A 22,062-nucleotide genomic window follows, 5' to 3' on the forward strand; every position below is an offset into this window, starting at 1 on the left:
CCCCCACCCTCTTCCTTTCCTTCTCCTGCAGCCAGTGGCTCTGTCGGTTCATGCATGGCCCCCCGCACTGAGGATAGCTTCCTTGGAGTGCATCAGCCTCAGGCACTAAAAATAGCTCAATACTTGAGCATCAGCCCCAGACAGGTTTGCTGGGTGGATCCCAGTTGGGGCATATGCGGCAGTCTGCCTCACTATCTCCCCTCCTCTTACCTTAAAAAAAAGGTATTGATTTTAGAGAGAGGAGAGATAGAAAGGGAGGGAAAGGAAAGAGTTGGGAAACATCAGCTCGTTATAGTTGCTTCTTCTATGTGCCTTGACCAGGCAAACCCAGGGTTTTGAACCAGCAACCTCAGCATTCCAGGTCAACGCTCAATCCTCTATGCCACCACCAGTCAAATGAATTGAATAGTTCCCAAGATAGTCATTCTTACTACTTTGCCAACTTTATGTCCTCAGCTGAATTTGGTTGATTTTTGTAACATAAGTTTTACCCTGTAGAGAAATTGAATGCTTGTCCCAGCCATCCAGGGTGTTTAGTTTAAAAGGCATATGTGCTAACAGCTACTGAGACAAAAAAACCCTGGGAACTGGTAGAGAGGCTCTCAGGACTAAAGATCTTAGGATATTGGCCCTGGCCGGTTGGCTCAGTGGTAGAGCGTCGGCCTAGCGTGCGGAGGACCCGGGTTCGATTCCCGGCCAGGGCACACAGGAGAAGTGCCCATTTGTTTCTCCACTCCTCTGCCGCGCTTTCCCTCTCTGTCTCTCTCTTCCCCTCCCGCAGCCGAGGCTCCATTGGAGCAAAGATGGCCTGGGCACTGGGGATGGCTCCTTGGCCTCTGCCCCAGGCACTAGAGTGGCTCTGGTCGCGGGGCAGAGCATCGCCCCCTGGTGGGCAGAGCCTCGCCCCTGGTGGGCGTGCCGGGTGGATCCCGGTCGGGCCCATGCGGGAGTCTGTCTGACTGTCTCTCCCCGTTTCCAGCTTCAGAAAAATGGGGAAAAAAAAAAAAAAAAAAAAAAAAAAAAGATCTTAGGATATTAAAGAGTTTGAATTGCATGTTTAAAGAAGACCTAAGAACACATTGCTTTAGACTTACCTATTCCAAACTACAGTGAGAACTCAAAGTAGAAGGGTTTGAGAAGATATCTTTGAATTAAAGTAGAGGAGAGGAAGAAGGTGTGTATTGCTTTGGGAATTTAAGTCAATTAGAATTTCCAGGATTCTTGTTATCCAGGTCTAAATGGTGAGTACCATTTTGCATCATCTTAGAGAAACAAGTATGATTCTTTTAAGGCTAGTCCCAGAAAGACCAAAACCAGAGTTTAATAAATAGGCTCCAGAGGAACCAATGTGGAGGATTGAGATTTCAAAGTAATTTCTAGACAGTTTCTCTCTGAGGAAAGATGCTAGGTAGAACTCTGTCAAGTAGTAGATGCAAGTTTCCTATATGTTTACATCTGAAGTTTCAGTCCTCCAAAAGGATATAGACTTGATACTTGGCATTGTCCATTTTCTCAAGCCAATGAGAACAGTACCTTCTTTTGCCTTAACTCTTGATGTATAGATTATCATGTACCATGTTGTTATTGGTATAATGAGCTTATCAGCTGTATGTGGGGCAAGTACCTAGGTTTTACTGGCTTTGCCCTTCTTCCCCTGTCAAGCTAGCATTTTCTTCTTGCCCCCATGTAACTACTGAGACAACCCAAAAAAGAGTGAGATATAGGAAAAACATTTATAATTTAGATTTAATCAGTATGATAAAAAACACTCTGCATCTCTGTGAAGAATATAGGCAGGAAAAGGACTTATGCTGAGGTTTTATCATCACTTAACATTTTAGTGTCTTCTTTATCCTAGGATTTGAGTTCCTATGTCTTCCGTTGGGTGAATTAGGGCAAACCTAAGTTCTCTTGGATTTTTTGTTCAGTGTAGAACTCTATGAACCTTCAGTGTTGGACATACCTTAATTAATTTCTTTTCTTGTTTAGTGAGCCAGACAGAGGAAGGCTAACGCCTTCCCCAGACATCATTGTTTTATCTGATAATGAGGCTTCCAGTCCCCGTTCCAGCTCCCGAATGGAAGAAAGACTCAAGGCAGCCAACCTGGAGATGTTTAAGGTAAAAAAAAAAAAAGGAAAAGAGAAATGTTTTTCTTACTTCTCCTGTTCTCTTTAATTCTGTAGGCGTCCCAGTTCTGGGGTGAGGGGGTTTGTTTACTTTTTAGATCTAAATAACTGCCCATTAATGACACTTTATACATGATTCTCAACTTTAAGGGAACTTTTAGAGGGAATTACTAGAATCAAGTGGAGAAGATAGTTTGAAAAAGCATGTTCAATATAAATTATGTTTTGAAAATGAAAATAAAACTTCATAATTCAAGTCATATAAAGTAAACTCTTGGCTGAAAAGATACCTTTTCTACTCCCTACATTAATTAATTAATTAATTAATTAATTAATTAATTTTGCTGTATGAGTTTGCCTTCTTTTTTTCTTTTCTTTCCTTCCTTCTTACCTTTCTTCCTTTCTTAGAGTTTTTTAGAGAGAGAGGAAGGGAGGGCATGAGAGATGACAGGAACATCGATGTTTCTGTATGTGCCCTGACTGTGGATCGAACTGGCAACCTCTGTGCTTCAGGTCAATGCTTTAACCAGCAGAGCTATCTGGCTAAGGCTAGTGATTCCTAAATTTTTAGGTACATCTAGAGGAAACATGGCTTAAAAAGATCTAGAAATATTATTTTAAAGGAAAGCAGTGTCTCCTTTTGGACATTCTTATATTTTGCCAGGGATCTGGCTGATTAGCATTTATATGTGGTCACTCCTTTCATTCTGTAAGTATTTTTTGAGTACAGCAAGTCCTTGAACAAGGCTGTTTCATGCAGTGTCATTTTCTTACAGTGTTGATGAGAAAACAAAAATGAATTCTGAGCTTGGGCTAATGTCTATGTGGAGTGTGCTTGTCCTCCTCTTCCCCATGTCTGTGTGGGTTTTCTCTGGGTACTCTGGTTTCCTCCACCACCCTGAAGATGTGCACGTTAGGTTAAATGGTGTGATTTGTCAGTCTGAGTGGGTTTTAGGTGTGGGTTTGAGTGTGCCCTCCAGTGGTAGGGCGTCCTGTGCAGTGTTGGTTCCCTCCTTGTGTCCTGAGCCATCAGGATAAGCTCTGGCCACTTACGACCCTGAACTAGAATAAGCAAGTTGGAAACTAATTACCTTACTTGTTCTTATTAATTTTTCTTAAATATATGTATAACTTACATTTATTTTAGTGTTTAATGTTAGAAGTGTTTTGGTCTTTATTTAGAAGCTCGATGTTTTTGTGACCAAAAATATACCATAAGAACTTAATTCTTGTTTATATCAGTTAGTCTATGGCAAAATTGGTTTTATCATCCATCAATTTGGTGGGAGTCAGTTTCCAAGATCTTATTGACAATGTTAAGTTGGACTTACTGTACCTACTGAATACCAGACACTATGTCAGACCCCACAGACACAAAAATAACAATCCCATCACCACTTCTGTTTTTTTTGTGGAAGATAAAGGTACAAACTTAAAAAAGGAGATGATCTTGCAAGAAGAGACTCATAGCTGATGATCTCTGTGTTTCCTTAGGGCAGTGGTCAGCAAACCGCGGCTTGCGAGCCACATGCGGCTCTTTGGCCCCTTGAGTGTGGTTCTTCCACAAAATACCACATGCGGGCACTACCTCGATAAGGAATGTACCTACCTGTATAGTTTAAGTTTAAAAAATCTGGCTCTCAAAAGAAATTTCAATCATTGTACTGTTGATATTTGGCTCTGTTGACTAATGAGTTTGCCGACCACTGCAGGGGAAAGGCATTGAGGAACGGCAGCAGCTCATCAAGCAACTGAGGGATGAGCTACGATTGGAAGAAGCTCGACTGGTGCTGTTAAAGAAACTGAGACAGAGTCAACTACAGAAAGAGAACGTGGTGCAGAAGGTAACGTGCCCTAGAAATAAGGGACTGGGGAAAGGAAAGAAAGACTGGTTTGAGAATGGCCTACGCCAGGTAGGTTCAGCTGTCAGTAGCTTATTATTCTGTTTTCCATGGTTTTTAGTCTCTAGAACTAGTAATTTCTTCTTTTCATGTTAGGCCTTAATCAAGAAAACCTTGATTCTATTTTTTTTCCTCCTGGTCAATAGAAGTTACACACTGACGATTCTTTTCCAAGTGAGAGGAGGGGGGATAGAGACAGATGTGTCCTGACCGCAGGGTCCACTCAGCAACCCCCATCTGGAGCCGATGCTCTGACCATCTGGGGCTATGCTCGCAGCTGAGCTAATTTTATTTTTATTTTTATTTTTTTTTTAATTTCTGAAGCTGGAAATGGGGAGAGACAGTCAGACAGACTCCCTCATGCGCCCGACCGAGATCCACCCGGCACGCCCACCAGGGGCAACGCTCTGCCCACCAGGGGGCGATGCTCTGCCCCTCTGGGGCGTCGCTCTGCCACGACCAGAGCCACTCTAGTGCCTGGGGCAGAGGCCAAGGAGCCATCCCCAGTGCCCGGGCCATCCTTGCTCCAATGGAGCCTTGGCTGCGGGAGGGGAAGAGAGAGACAGAGAGGAAAGCGCGGCGGAGGGGTGGAGAAGCAAATGGGCGCTTCTCCTATGTGCCCTGGCCGGGAATCGAACCCGGGTCCCCTGCAAGCCAGGCTGACGCTCTACCGCTGAGCCAACCGGCCAGGGCCAGCTGAGCTAATTTTAGAATCTGAGGTGGAAATGGAGGCTCCATGAAGCCATTCTCAGCACCCGGGGCCAGTGTACTCTAACCAATAAAGACATGGCTACAGGAGAGGAAGAGAGAGAGGGGTGAAGGAGAGATGGAGAAGCAGATGGTTTCTGTCCTGTGTGTCCTGACCAGGAACTGAACCCGCGATATCCACACACAGGGCTGATGCTCTACCACTGATTGCTTTTCATATGTACCTTGACAGGAGTGGGCAGTGCTCCAGCCTAGCCAGTGACCCCTTGCTCAAGCCAGCAGCCTCAGGCTTCCAGCAGAGACCATAAGGTCATGTCTATGATCTCACTTTCAAGCCAGCTACCTTGGGGTTTCAAATATGGGTCCTCGATGTCCTGGGACCCTGTGCCACTACCTGGTCAGGCAATGAAGAATTTTAAAAGAAGTATACCAAATTTCTGCCTGCCTTTTCCAGCTGTCTCATTTCCATTCTTTTTTCCAGACTCCAGTGGTACAAAATGCAGCATCTATTGTTCAGCCATCCCCTGCCCATGTGGGACAGCAGGGCATGTCCAAGCTTCCATCCCGGTCTGGAGCCCAAGGGGTTGAACCTCAGAATTTGAGAACATTGCAGGTATGTGACCCATAGTGGACTCTTGCTGTCAGAGGGCTGTTTGTCCTCTCTCTGTTTTAGGGCTTTTGTGAAGATTATAGAGGAGTTTGGCCATGACAGAGGTGTTATTACTACAGACAGTCCTATTGGTCTTTTATGGCATGATTTAGTCTGCAATAGAAAGATGTATAACCTTCATCTTTCCACTGTAGTTTTTCTTCTCTAGAGGTTTTCATTTTAGCCCTTTTCCATATAGGGTTAGATAGTTTATACCCCCCCCCCCCAAATAAAAAAAAAAACCTCTGGGAAATCCTAGCCACTAATTAAGGTTTACAGTGATGGTAGACTTATCTCATAGGTTATTAGACAATATTACCAAGTTGACTGTGTTTCTATATTTCTACTCAGCTATGTATTGTAGGCAGTGTTTCCTATTTAGCATTTTGTGCAGTATTTCACCACCTATTATTAGTTCTTTTCCTCTTCTCTTTCAGGGTCATAGTGTTATTCGTTCAGCAAACAATACCACCCTCCCACACATGTTGATGTCTCAGCGTGTTATTGCACCAAATCCAGCCCAGCTACAGGGTCAGCGGGGCCCACCTAAACCTGGCCTTGTACGCACCACAACACCCAATATAAATCCTGCCATCAATTATCAACCGGTAAGAGAGCCCTAATGTGGAAACATGGAAATCTTTGTTTGCTCTCCCTGTTGAAAGATCTAGGACAACAAGGATAATTTTGGTGGAATTTGGACAGCTGTGTCAAAAGTGGAAACATTGAGGAATTACATGAAAGTAGAGGCAGAAAAGAAAGGTTATACAGTGGAACATCAATATGCTAAAATCTGCCTGACCAGGCGGTGGCGCAGTGGATAGAGCGTAGGACTGGGATGCGGAGGACCCACGTTCAAGACCCCTGAGGTCACCAGCTTGAGCACGGGCTCATCTGGCTTGAGCAAAAAGCTCACCAGCTTGGACCCAAGGTCGCTGGCTTGAGCAAGGGGTTACTCGGTCTGCTGAAGGCCCGCGGTCAAGGAACATATGAGAAAGCAATCAATGAACAACTAAGGTGTCACAACAAAAAACTGATGAGTGATGCTTCTTATCTCTCTTTGTTCCTGTTTGTCCCTATCTATCCCTCTCTCTTGACTCTCTCTGTCTCTGCAAAAAAAAAACCAAAAAAAAAAACCCAAAAAAAACCTAAAATTTATGTAGAGGAAACGTAGGGAAATATAGGGACTAAGAAGCATAGGATGTGTGATAGAAAGCATCCCCAACTTCAATATTTCTCTTAGCAGTTTAAGCCATTATCTTCTATTGTTCTTCTTTCCTATGTTTTATAGTTCTTTTTCAGTGAAGAAATTATACAAGTCCTATCTTGTTCTGAATTTTGGGGAAGCTAAATGGTCCAGACTAAGATCAAATAGTGTTCTCTGCCACAAAAGCGAGAATTGGTCGTTTCTCCCACATACTACCAGTGACCCCTGTACTCAATCTATTTCAGCAGTCAAGTTCCTCTATTCCCTGTCAGCGCACAACATCCTCTGCCATCTATATGAACCTTGCCTCCCATATCCAGCCAGGGACCGTGAACAGAGTATCCTCACCACTTCCTAGCCCCAGCACCATGACTGATGCTGCCAATTCACAGGCTGCAGCCAAACTGGCTCTTCGCAAACAGCTGGAAAAGACACTCCTGGAGATTCCACCACCTAAACCTCCTGCTCCATTGCTTCACTTTCTGCCCAGTGCAGCCAATAGTGAGTTCATCTACATGGTAGGCTTGGAAGAAGTCGTACAGAGTGTTATCGACAGCCAAGGTAAGATTGCTTTTTTTTTCTGGTCAGTCTTTTTATCTAAGCAAGAGGTTGCCAAACCTGATTGACATAAGCAGAGTATCACTTATGTAATTGTGTAATGTTTTATTATATATTATAACCTTTTTATAATATATTAATATATAATAACTTTTTATTATATATTATATATTTTGTGTTACTTGTACTGTATATTCTTTACAGTTTAGTTCTTTTAAATGGTGCCTAGCATGATTCATGTATAATTTGATGACTAGAACACTTATTTTTTTATTTTTAAAAAGATTTTAATTACTGATTTTGGGAGGGGGGAGATAGATGCATTAGCTCGTAGTTGCTTCACCCTAGTTGGTCATTGATTCCTTCTTAAAGGTGCTTTGACTGGGCAAGCCCAGGGTTTCAAACTAGCAACCTCAGTATTCTAGGTCAATGCTCTGTCCACTGTGCCACCACAGGCCAGGATTTTTTTTAATACGTGCATTTTATTTATTGATTTTAGAGAGAGAGGAAAGGAAAGGAAAGAAAAAGAGAGAAACATTGATTTGTTCCACTTATTTATGCATTTATTTGTTGATTCTTGTATGTGCTCTGACCAAGGATCGAACCCACAACCTTGGCATATTGGGACAATGCTCTAACCAACAGAGCTACCTGGCAAGGGCTAGAACACTTAATTTTAATGTCATTGTTTATGGGGCATTGTGCTACATTATTATATTCAGACCCTGCCATTCGAGTGCTTATAATTGAGAATATAGGTGTACGGCTGTAGATAACTATGATCACATAAAAGTTTGTAAACCTGCTTGAACTGCACAGTGGATAAAGCATTGACCTAGAACGCTGAGGTTGCTGGATTGAAACCCAGGGCTTCCTAGTCAAGGCACATACAAGAAACAAATACTATGAGTCGATGCTTCCTACTCTCCCCGCTTCTCTCTCCTCTCTCTAAAATTAATAAATAAAATTTCTTTAAAAAATAAAATAAGCCTGACCAAGCAGTGGTGCAGTGGAAAGAGCATCAGACTGGGATGTGGAGGACCCAGGTTCAAGACCCCCGAGGTCGCCAGCTTGAGCGCGGGCTCATCTGGCTTGAGCGGTGGGGGGGGGGAGGGCGGCTCACCAGCTTGGACCCAAGGTCACTGGCTCGAGCAAGGGGTTACTCGGTCTGCTGAAGGCCTGTAGTCAAGGCACATATGAGAAATCAATCAATGAACAACTAAGGAACTGCAACAAAGAATTGATGTTTCTCATCTCTCTCCCTTTCTGTCTGTCTGTCCCTATCTGTCCCTCTCTCTGACTCTCTCTGTCTCTCCCACAAGGAAAAAAAAAGATTTAGATTCTTGTGCTAGCTTTATCATTTATGAGCTGTGTTTCCTAGATTTATTTCCTCCTTTGTAAACAGGGATGGTACTGTCTGAATTCACTAAAATAATGTTATAATCAAAGGAAATAAAAGTGTTTTCTAAACTATAATCTTTTTGTAGAATCTCTTTCTTAATTCAGCATAATAAACTCCTGGAAAAAGATTCATTTGATGAAGAGAAACAAGAGAAAGGGAGGAAATGTGAAGCCACTGATTATTCTTCTTGTTGGCATCTAGGCAAAAGCTGTGCCTCACTGCTGCGGGTCGAACCCTTTGTTTGTGCCCAGTGCCGCACAGATTTCACCCCTCACTGGAAGCAAGAGAAGAATGGTAAGATTCTATGTGAGCAATGTATGACCTCCAACCAGAAGAAGGCTCTAAAAGCTGAACACACCAACCGGCTGAAAAACGCTTTTGTTAAAGCCCTACAGCAGGAACAGGTAAGAATTCTGACTTCTTGTCAACTACCTGTCCAGGTTGGGTTTTCCCAAATGATAGTTACTTCTAGTTTAGAAGAGCCAACTATGTGATCCCTACAGTCCTGGTGATCTAGGTTTCTGAATCTAGGTTCCTAGAACCTGGAGGCCTGGGTTCCCTTCTTTCCTACCTACTACCATTCTGTCTTTCCCATTTTCATTTGATTATTTGATTGGGTAAGAGCACAGTGACTGATATATGACTGAGGTTAAGGGAGAGGAACAGAAATCTTGAAACTCTTGGCTTTCCCTAAGAGCACTAAAGAAATCCCTTTATCCTCGACTTTATTTCTTCAAGAAAATGGATTTTGATGGGAGGATTTGTATTTGTATTAGAAATCTCTTTGAGAGAATTATCCACAACCTATATTTGACAAAGGAAAGGGTGGATTTTAAAGTAGCCTGGTGAAGAGTAGCAGCCCTAGGGTATGTGGAGACCTGTATTAATACAGTGAGTCTGTCTTGAAGAGGGAGGATGTATTGGGATGCCAGGTCCTTTTCCTCTGTCCCATTTTCCACCCCGTCAGACCCCTTTGGGTAGCATCATGGACCTTCTGGAAAATGGGTAGACAGGAGTCAAAAATAAAATATCAGTACCTCATCAGCCTTAATTACATTAGTCAGCTCATCACCACTACCCAGGTCTCTCCAGTAAACTTCTGAGAATCAGCTTTCCTGGAGAGAGGGTCCCCTTAATCAGTGAAGCATATTGGCTACTTGTACCCAGAGATCTTAGTGCACCTACCCCACCAAACTCTTTTGCCTTTTCCATATCCCTCCAACTAGCTGGCAACATTAGAGATAAGAAGACCTCTAGGTTTTCTGGTTAGGAAATTGGGTGCTGTCCTGCCCAACTTGACCTGATGACTCCCAACAGGAAATAGAACAGCGATTACAGCAGCAGGCAGCCCTCTCCCCCACTACGGCTCCAGCTGTGTCCAGTGTCAGTAAACAAGAGACCATAATGAGACATCATACACTTCGGCAGGTGAGGATTTCTCTCGAGGGTTTGTCAGCCATTTATACCAACTTGTTTTTCCTTCTGCGGGAAATCATACTACAATCCTGCACTCCCATATCCTTACCTCCCCCTTAAACCTTCCCTCAAAGCAGAGTTGTGATGAACTGTCTCCTCATCATTGCAGGCTCCACAGCCCCAAAGCAGCCTCCAGCGTGGCATACCCACATCTGCCCGTTCCATGCTTTCTAACTTTGCACAGGCACCTCAGCTCTCTGTTCCAGGTGGTCTCCTTGGTATGCCAGGTAAGAAGAGTTGCTCTGCAAAATTTCCTCAGGGATTGATTAGTTAATACACAATTCTTTAGCAGCCTCTTTAAGTAAATTGTTCCTCCTTTAGTTCTCTGTTCTTTCTTTGGTCCTACTTCCTTCACTCTTTTGTTAGTTAATGTATATTACATATTACATGCCAGGCACAGTACAGTAGGGTTTTGGTGGTGAAAACGACACAGTCCCTGCCATTAGAGATTTAATGTCTCATATGCCTCGTTGGTGGGCATGTGGTTATTGACCTCTTTTGGCCAGAGCAGCAAGATCAACTGTCCTAATCCTGTTTGGATGATCCAGGGTTGCCTCTCCACAGTCTGCAGCCCCAAATCCAAAGCAGATTCAATGATTTCTTTGTCTTTGTTACTTTCTTCTCACCACTGTTTTCTTCAACTCTCCTATATCATCAAGATACCATGTTTATTATTCCTGATAGGAACTGAAGTTTCAGGAAGATCTCTCCCTAAAGCTTGAGAGCATAGGGATAGTTGCTATTGATATAAAGCTCAACAGAGTCTGGATAGAAGTAGGGAACTTTTTTTTTATATATATATATTTCTGAAGCTGGAAACAGGGAGAGACAGTCAGACAGGCTCCCGCATGCGCCCGACCGGGATCCACCCGGCACACCCACCAGGGGGCGACACTCTGCCCACCAGGGGGCGATGCTCTGCCCATCCTGGGCGTCGCCATGTTGCGACCAGAGCCACTCTAGCGCCTGGGGCGGAGGCCACAGAGCCATCCCCAGCGCCCGGGCCATCTTTGCTCCAATGGAGCCTTGGCTGCAGGAGGGGAAGAGAGAGACAGAGAGGACGGCGCGGCAGAGGGGTGGAGAAGCAAATGGGCGCTTCTCCTGTGTGCCCTGGCCGGGAATCGAACCCAGGTCCTCCGCACGCTAGGCCGACGCTCTACCGCTGAGCCAACCGGCCAGGGCAGTAGAAGTAGGGAACTTTTAATGTTTTCTCCCCATCTCCAACTCTGCAGCCCCAAGTGTAGCAGAAGAAGGCATCATTCCTCTTTTAATACCTGCCCTCCACTTTTGTCTCCTGGGTCTAGGTGTCAACATTGCATACTTGAACACTGGCATCGGAGGACACAAAGCACCCAGTTTGGCAGACCGACAGCGGGAATACCTTTTAGACATGATTCCTCCCCGGTCTATATCGCAGTCCATCAGTGGACAGAAATAACGCCTGTTCCACTTGTACTGCCCCAACCTTGAATCTTTTACCCCTCTCCTCTCCTGTTGGCCCCAACTTCCGTCGCATGCAGTGCCTGTACTGGTGCCTACCATACACGGAAAACAAAACAGAGAAACAGAAGACAAAAAATAGAAATCAACAAGAAAACACACGCTCTGCCCCCACTATATCCCCTTTATTTCACACTGCTGCGATCTGTCCTTCTGCCGCTCTGTCTTCTCTCTTCAGTTTTCTTTAACAGTGAGGTGGATCTTCGCCTCTGATAGAGATCAGAATTAGGTCCTGGGGAGAAATCTAAGCCCTCTAACGTGTGTTTCTAAAATTTGCTTTTATGCTATAATGATTATTATTATTTTTAATGATGTTGTGTGTCCTCCCTTTATTAAGTGGATGGTTAAACCTTTTTATTTTCCTCCAATAATTTTCTTTTTAATTTTATCCTTTTTTTTTTTTAATAAACACAAATGATATTCAGTTAAATGATAGGAGCATTGCAGTAGGGTCCCAGCTGCCAGGTAGGACATGGCTAGGAGTGTTAGAGCAGAAGTTCTTATGCACTTAACCAGGGTGAGGGGTCAGGGAGAGGTGGTGACATCAAACAAGGAGGAACAGCATACCCCTCTGGAGTCTCGGGCTAGACAGTTCAGAAGCCAGTGTTTAGTATTGAAGTTGGGCTCTAAAAATGAGGGGAAAGAGCCTGGAGGGAGAAGCTTTAAAACTTAACCATCCTGGAATTGACTCATAGAAAAAGGGGAGAAAAGAACATCATGAGCATAATGTTGAGCCAAGGAGAACTGAGACCAGGTCCTGGCCTTCTGGATACTGGGAGAATAAGATTGGTTTCCTGACCCCAGTGCAGACATGGAAGTCTATTTCAGGCCAACTAGCCCCAAATAATTATTTTTTATTTTCTTCATAAAAATTTTCCCCACCTCCATTTTTTTTATCCTAATCTGCCCCTGTACTACAGAGGCCATTTGGACTAGAGGACTGGCTGTTCCCAGCCTGGGTTTGCTGGGTATCCTAGAGTTGGAATGGGCATGAGTGAGTGAAATGACAAAGGGAGAAAACAGACTTAGGGGAAGAAAGAAGGGCTTTCTCTCTTAACAGTTGAGGCTCACATTTGTCTCTTGTCTTCACCCTCTCAGTGCCAGGAGGTGAGAGTGAGGGCACCTATCAGGTTAGAGTCCTGCCTTGACCTACTGCACTGACTGCAGAGCCAGCTACTCAGAACCAGACCCCTCATGTCCAAACCAGCTTTGGGCCTCTACTAGAAAAGTAGTTGTTACCACCCATCCTTCTCCCCTCCCTCGAATTCTATTAATTTTGCCTTTTTTTTTTTTTTATCTTAAGCGCTACTAATGTAGAGAATGAATTGTGCAATGTTGCTGTTCTGGGGATTGAGGAGATTAGCACCCCATTTGCCCATACCATGGGGGGAGGGGGCCAGGCTGTTTTTGAGGTAAGGGAAGTCCCATAAAGGTGGGTTTTCTGCTTTCATAGTGGACACCCACCTGCCTCTCCAGCTCTAGAAGCTACCACAGTGCGAGGAAGGGATACTTGCAGCAGAGAGGTATAAGGAGGAGTTTTAACATTTTGCCCTTGAAAGCCACCTGGGGAAGTTCCCCTACCCACTTTTATTTTTTAATATTAAATAATTTTTTTAAAGTAAGAAGGCACTTTTAAAATTAACACATACAGACTGTTTATTTTCCCCATAAAGTTTGGGGATAGGATGGGAGAAGGAGCTAGAATCAGGCTCAGTTCTCTCCATTCTGACCTCTACCCCCCATAACCCAGAGCCACTGCAGGTGATTATACTGGCCCTACAGGCCTACCTGGCTATTTTCTTTCCTCCATTCCCCCAAATTCATTGAGCACTTAATAAAGGAGCAGAGATACAGCCTGTGTCTGGGTTCTCCCAGTGGTATAATGATCTGGAAGCTAGACACTAGTAACAGGTAGAGATGGGGTCATTTTGAGTATTTTTCTGGGGAATGTGGTATTCCTGACTAAATGGTGGGAGAGGGAGGGGGGATTAATGGAACTGGGTGTGGGGTTATTTTAAAATTATATATATATATAAAGATATATTCTTACATCTTTTCTTTGCCCTCTGTGCTTTGAAAGCACTGGATAAATTGTTTGGTTTTGCTTTTTTCTCTTCCATGAAATTGGAAGTTTTTTTAAAAAAAAATATTTTCCCTACAAGTCATCTTGCCTTGTGACATGTCTGTCTAGCCTCTTCCTCCCTCACCCCCATGATGAAGTGCCATTTCTGTTATCTCTTCCCTCCCCCTGCTCAGAGGTGCTCAGAGGTATGAGGTGCCCAAGTTTGTCAGTTGAGATTAAAAGTAAGGAACAGAGAATGTGCAATACCGTTTGGCTGGGGGCTGTTCCTGCCCTGAGCTGAGCCCTTCCCTGGGAGCCAGGCCACCTTTGAATGGGGTTTGGAAGTAAGACGTGTAGAGAAGGGAGGATGATGGGGAAGGAAAGCCTATTGTTGAGTGCCTGTCAAGGTGCTGAGGCGATGGGGGAGAGGGTAGAGTCTTCCCTGTTTTATCCCCTCAGGGTCAGTTACATAGAGGCTGCTTATATTGACTATTATAGCTCCATGACCCTTTGCGCAATCACTGAGTTTGATTTCTTACCCTCTCTTCCCATTTTTATACCCTTCCCAGGGATTAGTGATGGGGGTGAGGTCTCCCTAATCATGGTAAAGTATTAGCCTTCCACCTCCTTCCTTCCCTACTTCTCCCCTATCTTCCTCATTTCTCTACTTTTTCATCACTGACTGCCTTGTGTCCCTCCAAGTCTGTTGTTGCTGTCCATCCCCAGGCCTTGGGCCCCATAGACACTAAACCTCAGGCTCTAAAGATAGAAGGAAAGACCCTCGTTTAGAGTTATTCTTTACCCCTAGAGCTCTGAAGCTCAGGGTAGTATATAGTGAGGATCCCACTAGTTCTCCATCCTCAGAGGCTCTAAAAGTTTATGGACAGTAGTAAGTAACTTACTCCCTAGAAGCCTGAAAAGGGTGGATGAGTGTTAAGGCTTGGGTAAAGCTGAGGGACAGAGGCCCTTATTTGTCTGTCTCTTTTTTTCTTCTTTCCTTTTTTTTTTTCTTTTTTTTCTTTTCTTTTTTTTTTTTGTCTTGTCACTTGACCACAGCATCTGGACTTCCTCCATCCCTGGAATAAGTATTTTTTTCTGCGTTTTTGGATGTATGTATGGTAGACATTTTTTTTTTAAGATACAGAGATAAGTGTGTTCCTGCTTTGGTTGCCTTTCCTTTCCCCCTTAAAAAGAATTAGCTATAGAACTGCTTTGTAAAGATGCTTCTTGATATTTTACTTTTGTTCCTTTTCCCCAACACCCCCTTTTCTCCCCATTCCTCCAGAAGGCATAACCCTTCTCCACCCCACCCTCACCTCAGTCCTAGGCTCCCTTTCCCTCCAACAAGACCTTCATTAGCTTATGATATTTGCTGCCGAGATGTTATAACAAGGACTCATTCGTGTATATAAGCTATTTCTTGATCCATTTAAAAGGAATTGTACATTGTGTAGAAAAAAAAAAAAAACTGAAAAAGAGAAAAAAAAGCCCTAGCCATGGATATTGTGAAACTGTGTTATGTCATTTTGTAATGTGCCCGTTTGTGTATGATCCGTGCAAAAGGGTTTCTGGGGAAGGGGAGGGGGTAGGGAGGCAGGGCTGTGGAGGGGGGATAGGGGAGTGGGCCGGGCCCAGCACACTGAGACTGGCAGCTGCTCCAACCCCATCCCTCCTTAGAGATGCCACCTCCCCCACCACCCACCCCTCATTTGTGCCTTGCCTCCCCACCCTGGAGTATTCCTCCAGGTCACCAGCACTGCCTTGGCAGAGCCCACTTCCTACCCTAACCTGCCCACCCTCCCTACCCCCCAGCATTAGGTTGATACTGTGGGGAAGTGCTGGGGGTTGGGAGGTAGCCGAGGAATGGGGAAGTTCCCGGGGGCATTGAAACCAAGTATTATGAATTGTAATTGTATTTGCACTGTTTTTTTTCCCCTCTTATTGCATCAGCATATATACAATATACCTATATAACAAAATTTAGTGTCAAGCTTTCTTATGCAAGGGATTTCCCTTTCCTCACCCCCACCCCCCCACAAAAAAAAATTTGTTTCATGGGCCTTTAAAGGGGGATTATCAGGGAATGGTAGAAAGAAAGGACTTCCAACAAGTCAAACTAGGAAAGTCTCACCTGGGGAGAGCCACATCTATCTGCACACAGGTTTAGGCCTTGTAAATTGGAGTGAGGCTGGGCTACTCTGAAAGCTAAGTGTCCTCGTCCAGACTTGAGAGTAAAGAGACACAACACAGAGGAGTGGGGTGGTGGCACAGTCTGGAGACCAGTCTAGTCCCAAACTTTCCTACTAACTTGTTATGGTAGAGTTAATTTTTTGGATCTCAGTTTCCTTATTTGTGAAATGATGGTGGAAATCATCCTGCCACCAAGTTAATTCTATACTTCCTTCCCCAACTTACAAAACAGCTTGAGATGAGGAAAATGTTGGGCTGAAAACCCAGGGAGGAAACCAGAGTGACTTGTGCTGAAGTGGTTTGTGTGACAATGTCCCTGGAGAGCTGTGAGGCCTCTGCTCTTACTTTTGGTTTGGGAAAAGCAGCAGAGTGATGTATGGGACCTGTGACATCATTGCCCTTATGCCTCTAGTCACTTGAGGGCAGGACCAGGCCTCAAGCCCTACCTCACAAGCAGCCACAGGACCCTTAAGGGTGGTTGATCAGTGAATGCCCATGTAGTGGTCTAGTGACTTAACACCCTTTACAGGATGCGAAACCTCCCCTATCATCTTGGTGACACAGTAGGAGAGTTCATCTTGTCTCCTTCCTTCATATACCATCTGAACCCCCTAAAGGCAGCTGTCCCACACATAGTCTGTCTCTTTCAGGGGCCCGTTTTCCCCACAGCCTGGGCTGAGTACTCCCATACACTTTAGGTTCTTGGCTGGTAAAGCGTAGAGAGGATACAGGATGATGGTGAGGCCCTGGTAAAGGTGGAAGGATAGACTGGGGTGGGGGGTGGGGAGCAGGGAGGTGGGATGGGGAACAGCCTTCTCTGAATGGGGTGGGTGGGAGGGGAACAAGACCCTTTTGCACAACTCTCTTTTAAGTTTCCTTTTTTTTTTTTTTTAACTCATTCTAATTTTCTGCATTGTGTTTGGAAATTAAAATGAAAAAAACTAAGACCAATAGAAACTGGTTTTCAAAAAGGCAAATACACTCCCATCTGTTTCAGATACTGCTGAGCATTTCAGCAGTGACAGATTCAAATAATAAGCTAATTTTTGGAGAAAGGATTAAAAGAAAAAAACTTTGTAATATTTATCACTTGCAAGCTATGTTTAATAAAGAAAGGAATGGTTTCTAAACTTTCCTGTGGCTTGTGCTTTAGTCATGGTGGGGTGGAGGTGGCAGTTTGGTGGGAGAATTTTAGGGGTAATTTGGAGATGAGCTATGAGTTATACCCCCTACAGTCATAGATTACATTTGGGTTGTATCTCCTCCTTGAGCTGTGATTATTTAAAGCCCTTACGTACTTCTGTATTCAACGTTCCCTTGCACCTTTATATGGAGCCAGTATTCTGGAAGCCACTGACCCCACTTCAGTTACCTGATGATTTAAGGTCTAAAGGTATCTGGAAAGAGGTAGCATTTAACCCTGAGTCTGGGTCTCCATCTGTCCTAGGGAAAAGTGTTCCCTAACCGTTCTCAGCCCTTCCTATTATACTGCTCTAGTCTATATTGACCGAATCCTTCATTACATGCTAGTTTCTCCAGGTGAAGACCTTATAACAACAGCTCACACTGCTCTTAGCAAACTGCAGAACAGGTCCTTAATCTATATGCACCATCCCCTGAAAGACCTGGAATGCTGTCTTACCCCTTCAGCCCACTCCAGTTTTCCTTTCAATCCAGAAGATTAACCAGATCCTAACTTACTTTCCATTTTGATTTTTGGTTTTTTGTTGTTGTTTTTTTATTTCCAACAAAGCACTTAGACCAGGCCCACATAAAGGAAGGGATATAATTTCCTCAACGACTTAAAGTTTGAAGCTGTTCTTAATTAACCCCTTGGTCCTCTGCTACATGCTTCTCACACAGAGGAGCAGTTGTGGGGGACAGAGTCCGGCCTTGCTGGAGTCTCGTCATTGGTACTATTAACATCTCTTTCTAAGAGCATGGGGAGACAATGTTTGGAGTTCCCGAAGCCTTAGGTTTTTATTCCTCCAAAACCCTCCTTCCTTTTTGGCACAATCCTGGACAGCCCAGGAGGAAGTGGCTGATTGAGGTAAAGCCTGGGGCTTTGGCTTTAGGGGGTGGTAGAGCTGGATGAGGAGGCTTGCAGAGGGCAGAGTGGGAAAGACGCATTCTTTGGACATCTAGAATTGAGGGGAATGAATGGTGGGATCCTTCACAGCCTCTGTGCTCATTCTAGAAGGGATTTAAGACCACCAAAAACCCAATTCCAACTAATACCTCCTTTTAAAAATAAAAATCAAGTGGGGTGGGATGCCCCCTGAGGAAGGGACAATGCTTTGGATCTGGAAAGGGAGAAATGCGTATTTGTTTGCTCAGAGAAGCAGTTTATGTGAACTCAGATGTTCAGGGCTCTGACAGTGTTGGGACAAGAGGTAAGGAACTCCACACCCTATGTCCATCTGTCCATTCAAATCACAAGGAATGCAAGTTGCCTGTCCTGGGTCATACCTCAGCTTGGTTGTGAGTAGACAAAACCATTTGACTCGGGATTCTAGTTGTGAAATGGAGGTGATGAAAGAGCCCCTGCCTCCCCCCTTTGGGGGGAACCCTTAAAACTATGTATCTTTCAGTAGGTTTATATATTTGGATTAAGAGGATACACTCGATCAGGTTATGAGGCAGGAGTGATGGGGTTGGGGATAATTCCAAGTGAGTTGGTTGAGTTTGAGGTTATTTGGTGTACTAGGGAGGAGATAGAAACAAACCACACCTCTTCTCTCTCCCTGTGGTTAGGCTTGCCTCTCCCTAGAGAAGGGCTGAAGGACCTTTGGTTCTTTCCTGACTCCCAGGTGGCAGGAACAGATGAGGTAGATTGTTTGGTGGGGCCGAGTTAGTGATATCTGAGAGGAGGCAAACTTGGAGGGCCCTAGGCCAAGGGGGATGATCCACAGTCACCTAGAGAGGAAGGTAGTCAGGTCTTGGCCCCAAGGCCTCAAGCACACCACTTTCCCCTACTCCTCCTGGATTATTTCAGTCTTTTTCTCTGGCTTCTGTCCACTTGAAGCCTGGCCTCCATGGCCCCCAGCTCTATTTGAGGCACTGCCCAGCATTCTCGGGAACCCCGTCTGCAGAAGAGGCTGCCCAGACAGGAGGGGTCAGCACCATAACCTGTCTGGGGCTTCTCTCTGGCTTAGCATCCATCAGGCCCCGTCCTTCATCCTATTCTATACGACCCCCACACCCCCGGGGATGAAGAGGCTGGGCCCCTGCACAGATGGCAGGGATCTAGCCCTGGCCCACTTCTGCCTGCCCTCTGCCTTGGGAGCCCCAGTGCTCTCTGCCCTGCTTCATGTAGCCCACCAGGCCTCCCCCCAATCCTGATACCACAACTCTGAGAATTGCTTTCCTCTCTCAGCCTCAGATTCCTTATTTATAAAGTGAAATAGTGATGGATAAGGGCTCTTTCCTGCTCTTTGGTCCTAAGCCAGTCATGCAGACTGTCTTCCTAGCAGTTTTCCAAATTAGCCATCTTGGCCTTACCTATGTCTCCAACCCAGGAGGAGGCAGAAGAGGCAAACAATGAAGGCAGCCAGGCCCATGTGGATACCTACCACAGCCCCAGGCAGTGAGCTGCTCTCATTCTGGCTGCACAAGCACCCAGCTTGGGACTCTGTGGGCACAGTGCCATCTGTCAGAGGACCTGGATAGAGGAAAGCCCAGCCCCTTCTCCTCCCTGAAGACTGATAGCCATGGTCTTATGGAAGTGGCCTCCTCTGACCCCAGGCCTACAGCTCTCCTACTAGATCCCACTCACCAGTCATGGCCAGAGTCATGTCATGCAGAGACAAAGCAAGCACTGCTATCACTGTCCCCATTGCCATTGAATGCCTGGAGCTTGATCTCATAGAGCAGGGGTCAGGAACCTATGGCTCGCGAGCCAGATGTGGCTCTTTTGATGGCTGCATCTGGCTCACAGACAAATCTTTAATAAAAAAATGTTAAAAATATAAAACATTCTCATGTATTACAATCCATTCATTTCCTACCGCTCATGTTCATGGTTGCGGGTGGCTGGAGCCAATCACAGCTGTCCTCTGGGACAACACCAAATTTTTATTGGATAATGTGTAACATACACAGGTCACTGTATGGCTCTCATGGAATTACATTTTAAAATATGTGGCGTTCATGGCTCTCTCAGCCAAAAAGGTTCCCGACCCCTGTCATAGAGGGTGCCTGGCTCTGTGGGGAGCAGGAGGTTATGAAGGGAATAGGTCTTTCTAGGCCAGGAAACTGAATGCCTGGGGCAAGAAAGACCACACTGAGAAGGGGTTTAGTGGCGGCACAAGAAGATTCAGGATCTCACCCAGTTCTGTGTAGAGGAAGGAGCTGCCACTGCTAACCAAGAGCAAGGGGCCCTCAAAATAGGCTGCTGGCAGCTTGTGGTGAAAGAGTTTGAAGCCCTAGATGGGCCCCCACTGGGGTAGCATCTCCCAGGAGGCCTGCACAGAGGTAGCATCGGGCACTTTGGTGGAGAAGCCCAGTGTGGCAGGGCTGCAGAAGAAATAGGACGAACTGCTTGCCAGCCCCTTTCTGCCTGAGGCCAGGGGATGTACAGGGTTGCAGGGGCTGCCACTCACTGCTGCCCATGGTAGCGGCATGGATGGAGGCAGAGTCCTGGCTGGCAGGCTCTAGGTTGGAGAAGGTGTGCTCAAAGATGCCTTTACCTACAGCCTCTTGGAGCCCTGAGCCAGCTGGCTCTGAGGAGCAGGGCAGCTTGGCACTCAACATCCTACTCCCTCACTACAGATATCCCCCACCCCACACAGTGGACATGAAGCCCCTCTGGTGCCTGGCTGGAGAACAGGGAAGAGGCAGCAGAAGTTGGAGTTAGGATAAGAATGGCTGAGGTTGAGAAAGGGCTAAGGAGCACAAGGAAGCACCAGGGGACCACAGATCAAAATGCCTGACAAGAGTCCAGTCAGGAAAAGTGATAAGGACTTGCCCAGGGACACACAGGCACTGGTAGAGGTGGGCTAGAACCAGGGACTCCTGTTACCCATCCATACCCACCTCCCACAGGCTGGAGGTGCAGCACATAGCTGATGATGTCCCCATCAGAGGGGGGTGGTTCCCAGGACACTCAAATGGCAGAGATGGAGAGAGTCATTGTCCTCAGGCCCCTGGGAGCAGGAAGAGGCTCTGGGTCTCCTGTCACAGCCAGGCAGGCACTGGCCTGGTTGGAGCCCACAGTGTTCTCTGCCACACAGTGGTAGATAGCCTAGTCCTCAGCCGAGATCCCTGCCAGCATCAACGTGCTAGGGAAAGGCAAGACACCTGCTGAGGGCTCCTTCCCACCACGCCCCTCTGCATGGTGAAGTGGCTGCCATTTCAGAGACCCACACACCTGCCCAAGGACAGAAGGACATCACCTGTGTGTGTGCATTCCCTATAGTGGATTGGGTGGGGCACTTGCTGGGGGTCTATGTGGACTTTAGAGTAGATTTAGATAGGGTTATGTATAGGTGTGGAAGGAAATGGGCAAGGTTGCCTACTTTGACAGTCAGGTTAGGCCAGGGCAATGGGGAGACACCAATACCTGTTGTTGTGGGTCAGCTGAATATTATCCCCAGGGCTCAGCACCTTCCCCTTCTTCAACTCTGGGAGACTGCAAGCTGGCAAAGCCCTTGCAGTTTAAGGCTTAAGCTAAAGGATAACTCCCCCACAACTCCATATTGGCTATGAAGCTGAGTAATATTTTTTTCCTTTTTTTTTATTTATCAAAACTCATACTGCACCATGAGTTCTGGCAAAAGAGGATTTATTTTTTGCACCTGTGTGTGAAGCTGAATATTTGTACTGGTCCCATCCCCCTGCCTCAGTTGCTTAAGTTGCTAAAGGTAATAATTTACATGCCCTTCCTCTCACCTTTGGTTTGTTCTGATGTTAGTTAATTTCAGTTATGTATGGGGGGGGATTCCTGTTTATCCCTTAAATCAGTGATGGGCAATCTTTTGAGCTTGGTGTGTCGAAATTCGCCAAAAAACCGAGCATAACTCGGGTGGTGTGTCACTTCGAGAAAAAAACCATAATTTCGTGATATTTATAGTTTAAATAACAAAAATGTATAATTGTAATATATAACTATTTAATAAACCAAAAACTAATTATTTAACTTACCTGCTTAGTGACTTCTTTGTTCATCTGTCGGTTTCTTTTGTTGGTCTGATATTATTTAACTTGTGTAGGGTGCCGTGAACTAAGATATGTGAGGGGGAGGGGGAATTCTTTAACTAACCTGCCTATTAGTGACTCTTTTGT

General features: G+C 45.4%; 1 protein-coding gene and 1 non-coding gene across 3 annotated transcripts in view; one reads left to right on the forward strand and one right to left on the reverse strand.

The window, feature by feature from the left end:
* GATAD2B (GATA zinc finger domain containing 2B) overlaps positions 1-14,990 on the forward strand; it is a 133,088-nt gene extending 118,098 nt beyond the window's left edge. Inside the window, exons 3-11 of one of the 2 annotated variants that reach the window (XM_066262077.1) lie at positions 1,990-2,119; positions 3,840-3,971; positions 5,218-5,349; positions 5,823-5,993; positions 6,838-7,153; positions 8,754-8,956; positions 9,870-9,980; positions 10,138-10,255; positions 11,333-14,990. In XM_066262077.1, the coding sequence (XP_066118174.1) occupies positions 1,990-2,119; positions 3,840-3,971; positions 5,218-5,349; positions 5,823-5,993; positions 6,838-7,153; positions 8,754-8,956; positions 9,870-9,980; positions 10,138-10,255; positions 11,333-11,466 (1,447 nt within the window). In that variant the 3' untranslated portion in view covers positions 11,467-14,990. The remainder of the gene's footprint in view (positions 1-1,989; positions 2,120-3,839; positions 3,972-5,217; positions 5,350-5,822; positions 5,994-6,837; positions 7,154-8,753; positions 8,957-9,869; positions 9,981-10,137; positions 10,256-11,332) is intronic. The other variant, XM_066262078.1, reaches the window with a different exon arrangement.
* Positions 14,991-21,500: 6,510 nt separating this feature from the next.
* LOC136327579 (small nucleolar RNA SNORA40) lies at positions 21,501-21,628 on the reverse strand. The gene has a single exon (XR_010729766.1). It is a non-coding gene; the product is annotated as a small nucleolar RNA SNORA40 (small nucleolar RNA).
* Positions 21,629-22,062: the final 434 nt, after the last annotated feature.

This window comes from Saccopteryx bilineata, chromosome 2, assembly GCF_036850765.1.
Source record: "Saccopteryx bilineata isolate mSacBil1 chromosome 2, mSacBil1_pri_phased_curated, whole genome shotgun sequence".
Lineage (NCBI taxonomy): Eukaryota > Metazoa > Chordata > Mammalia > Chiroptera > Emballonuridae > Saccopteryx > Saccopteryx bilineata.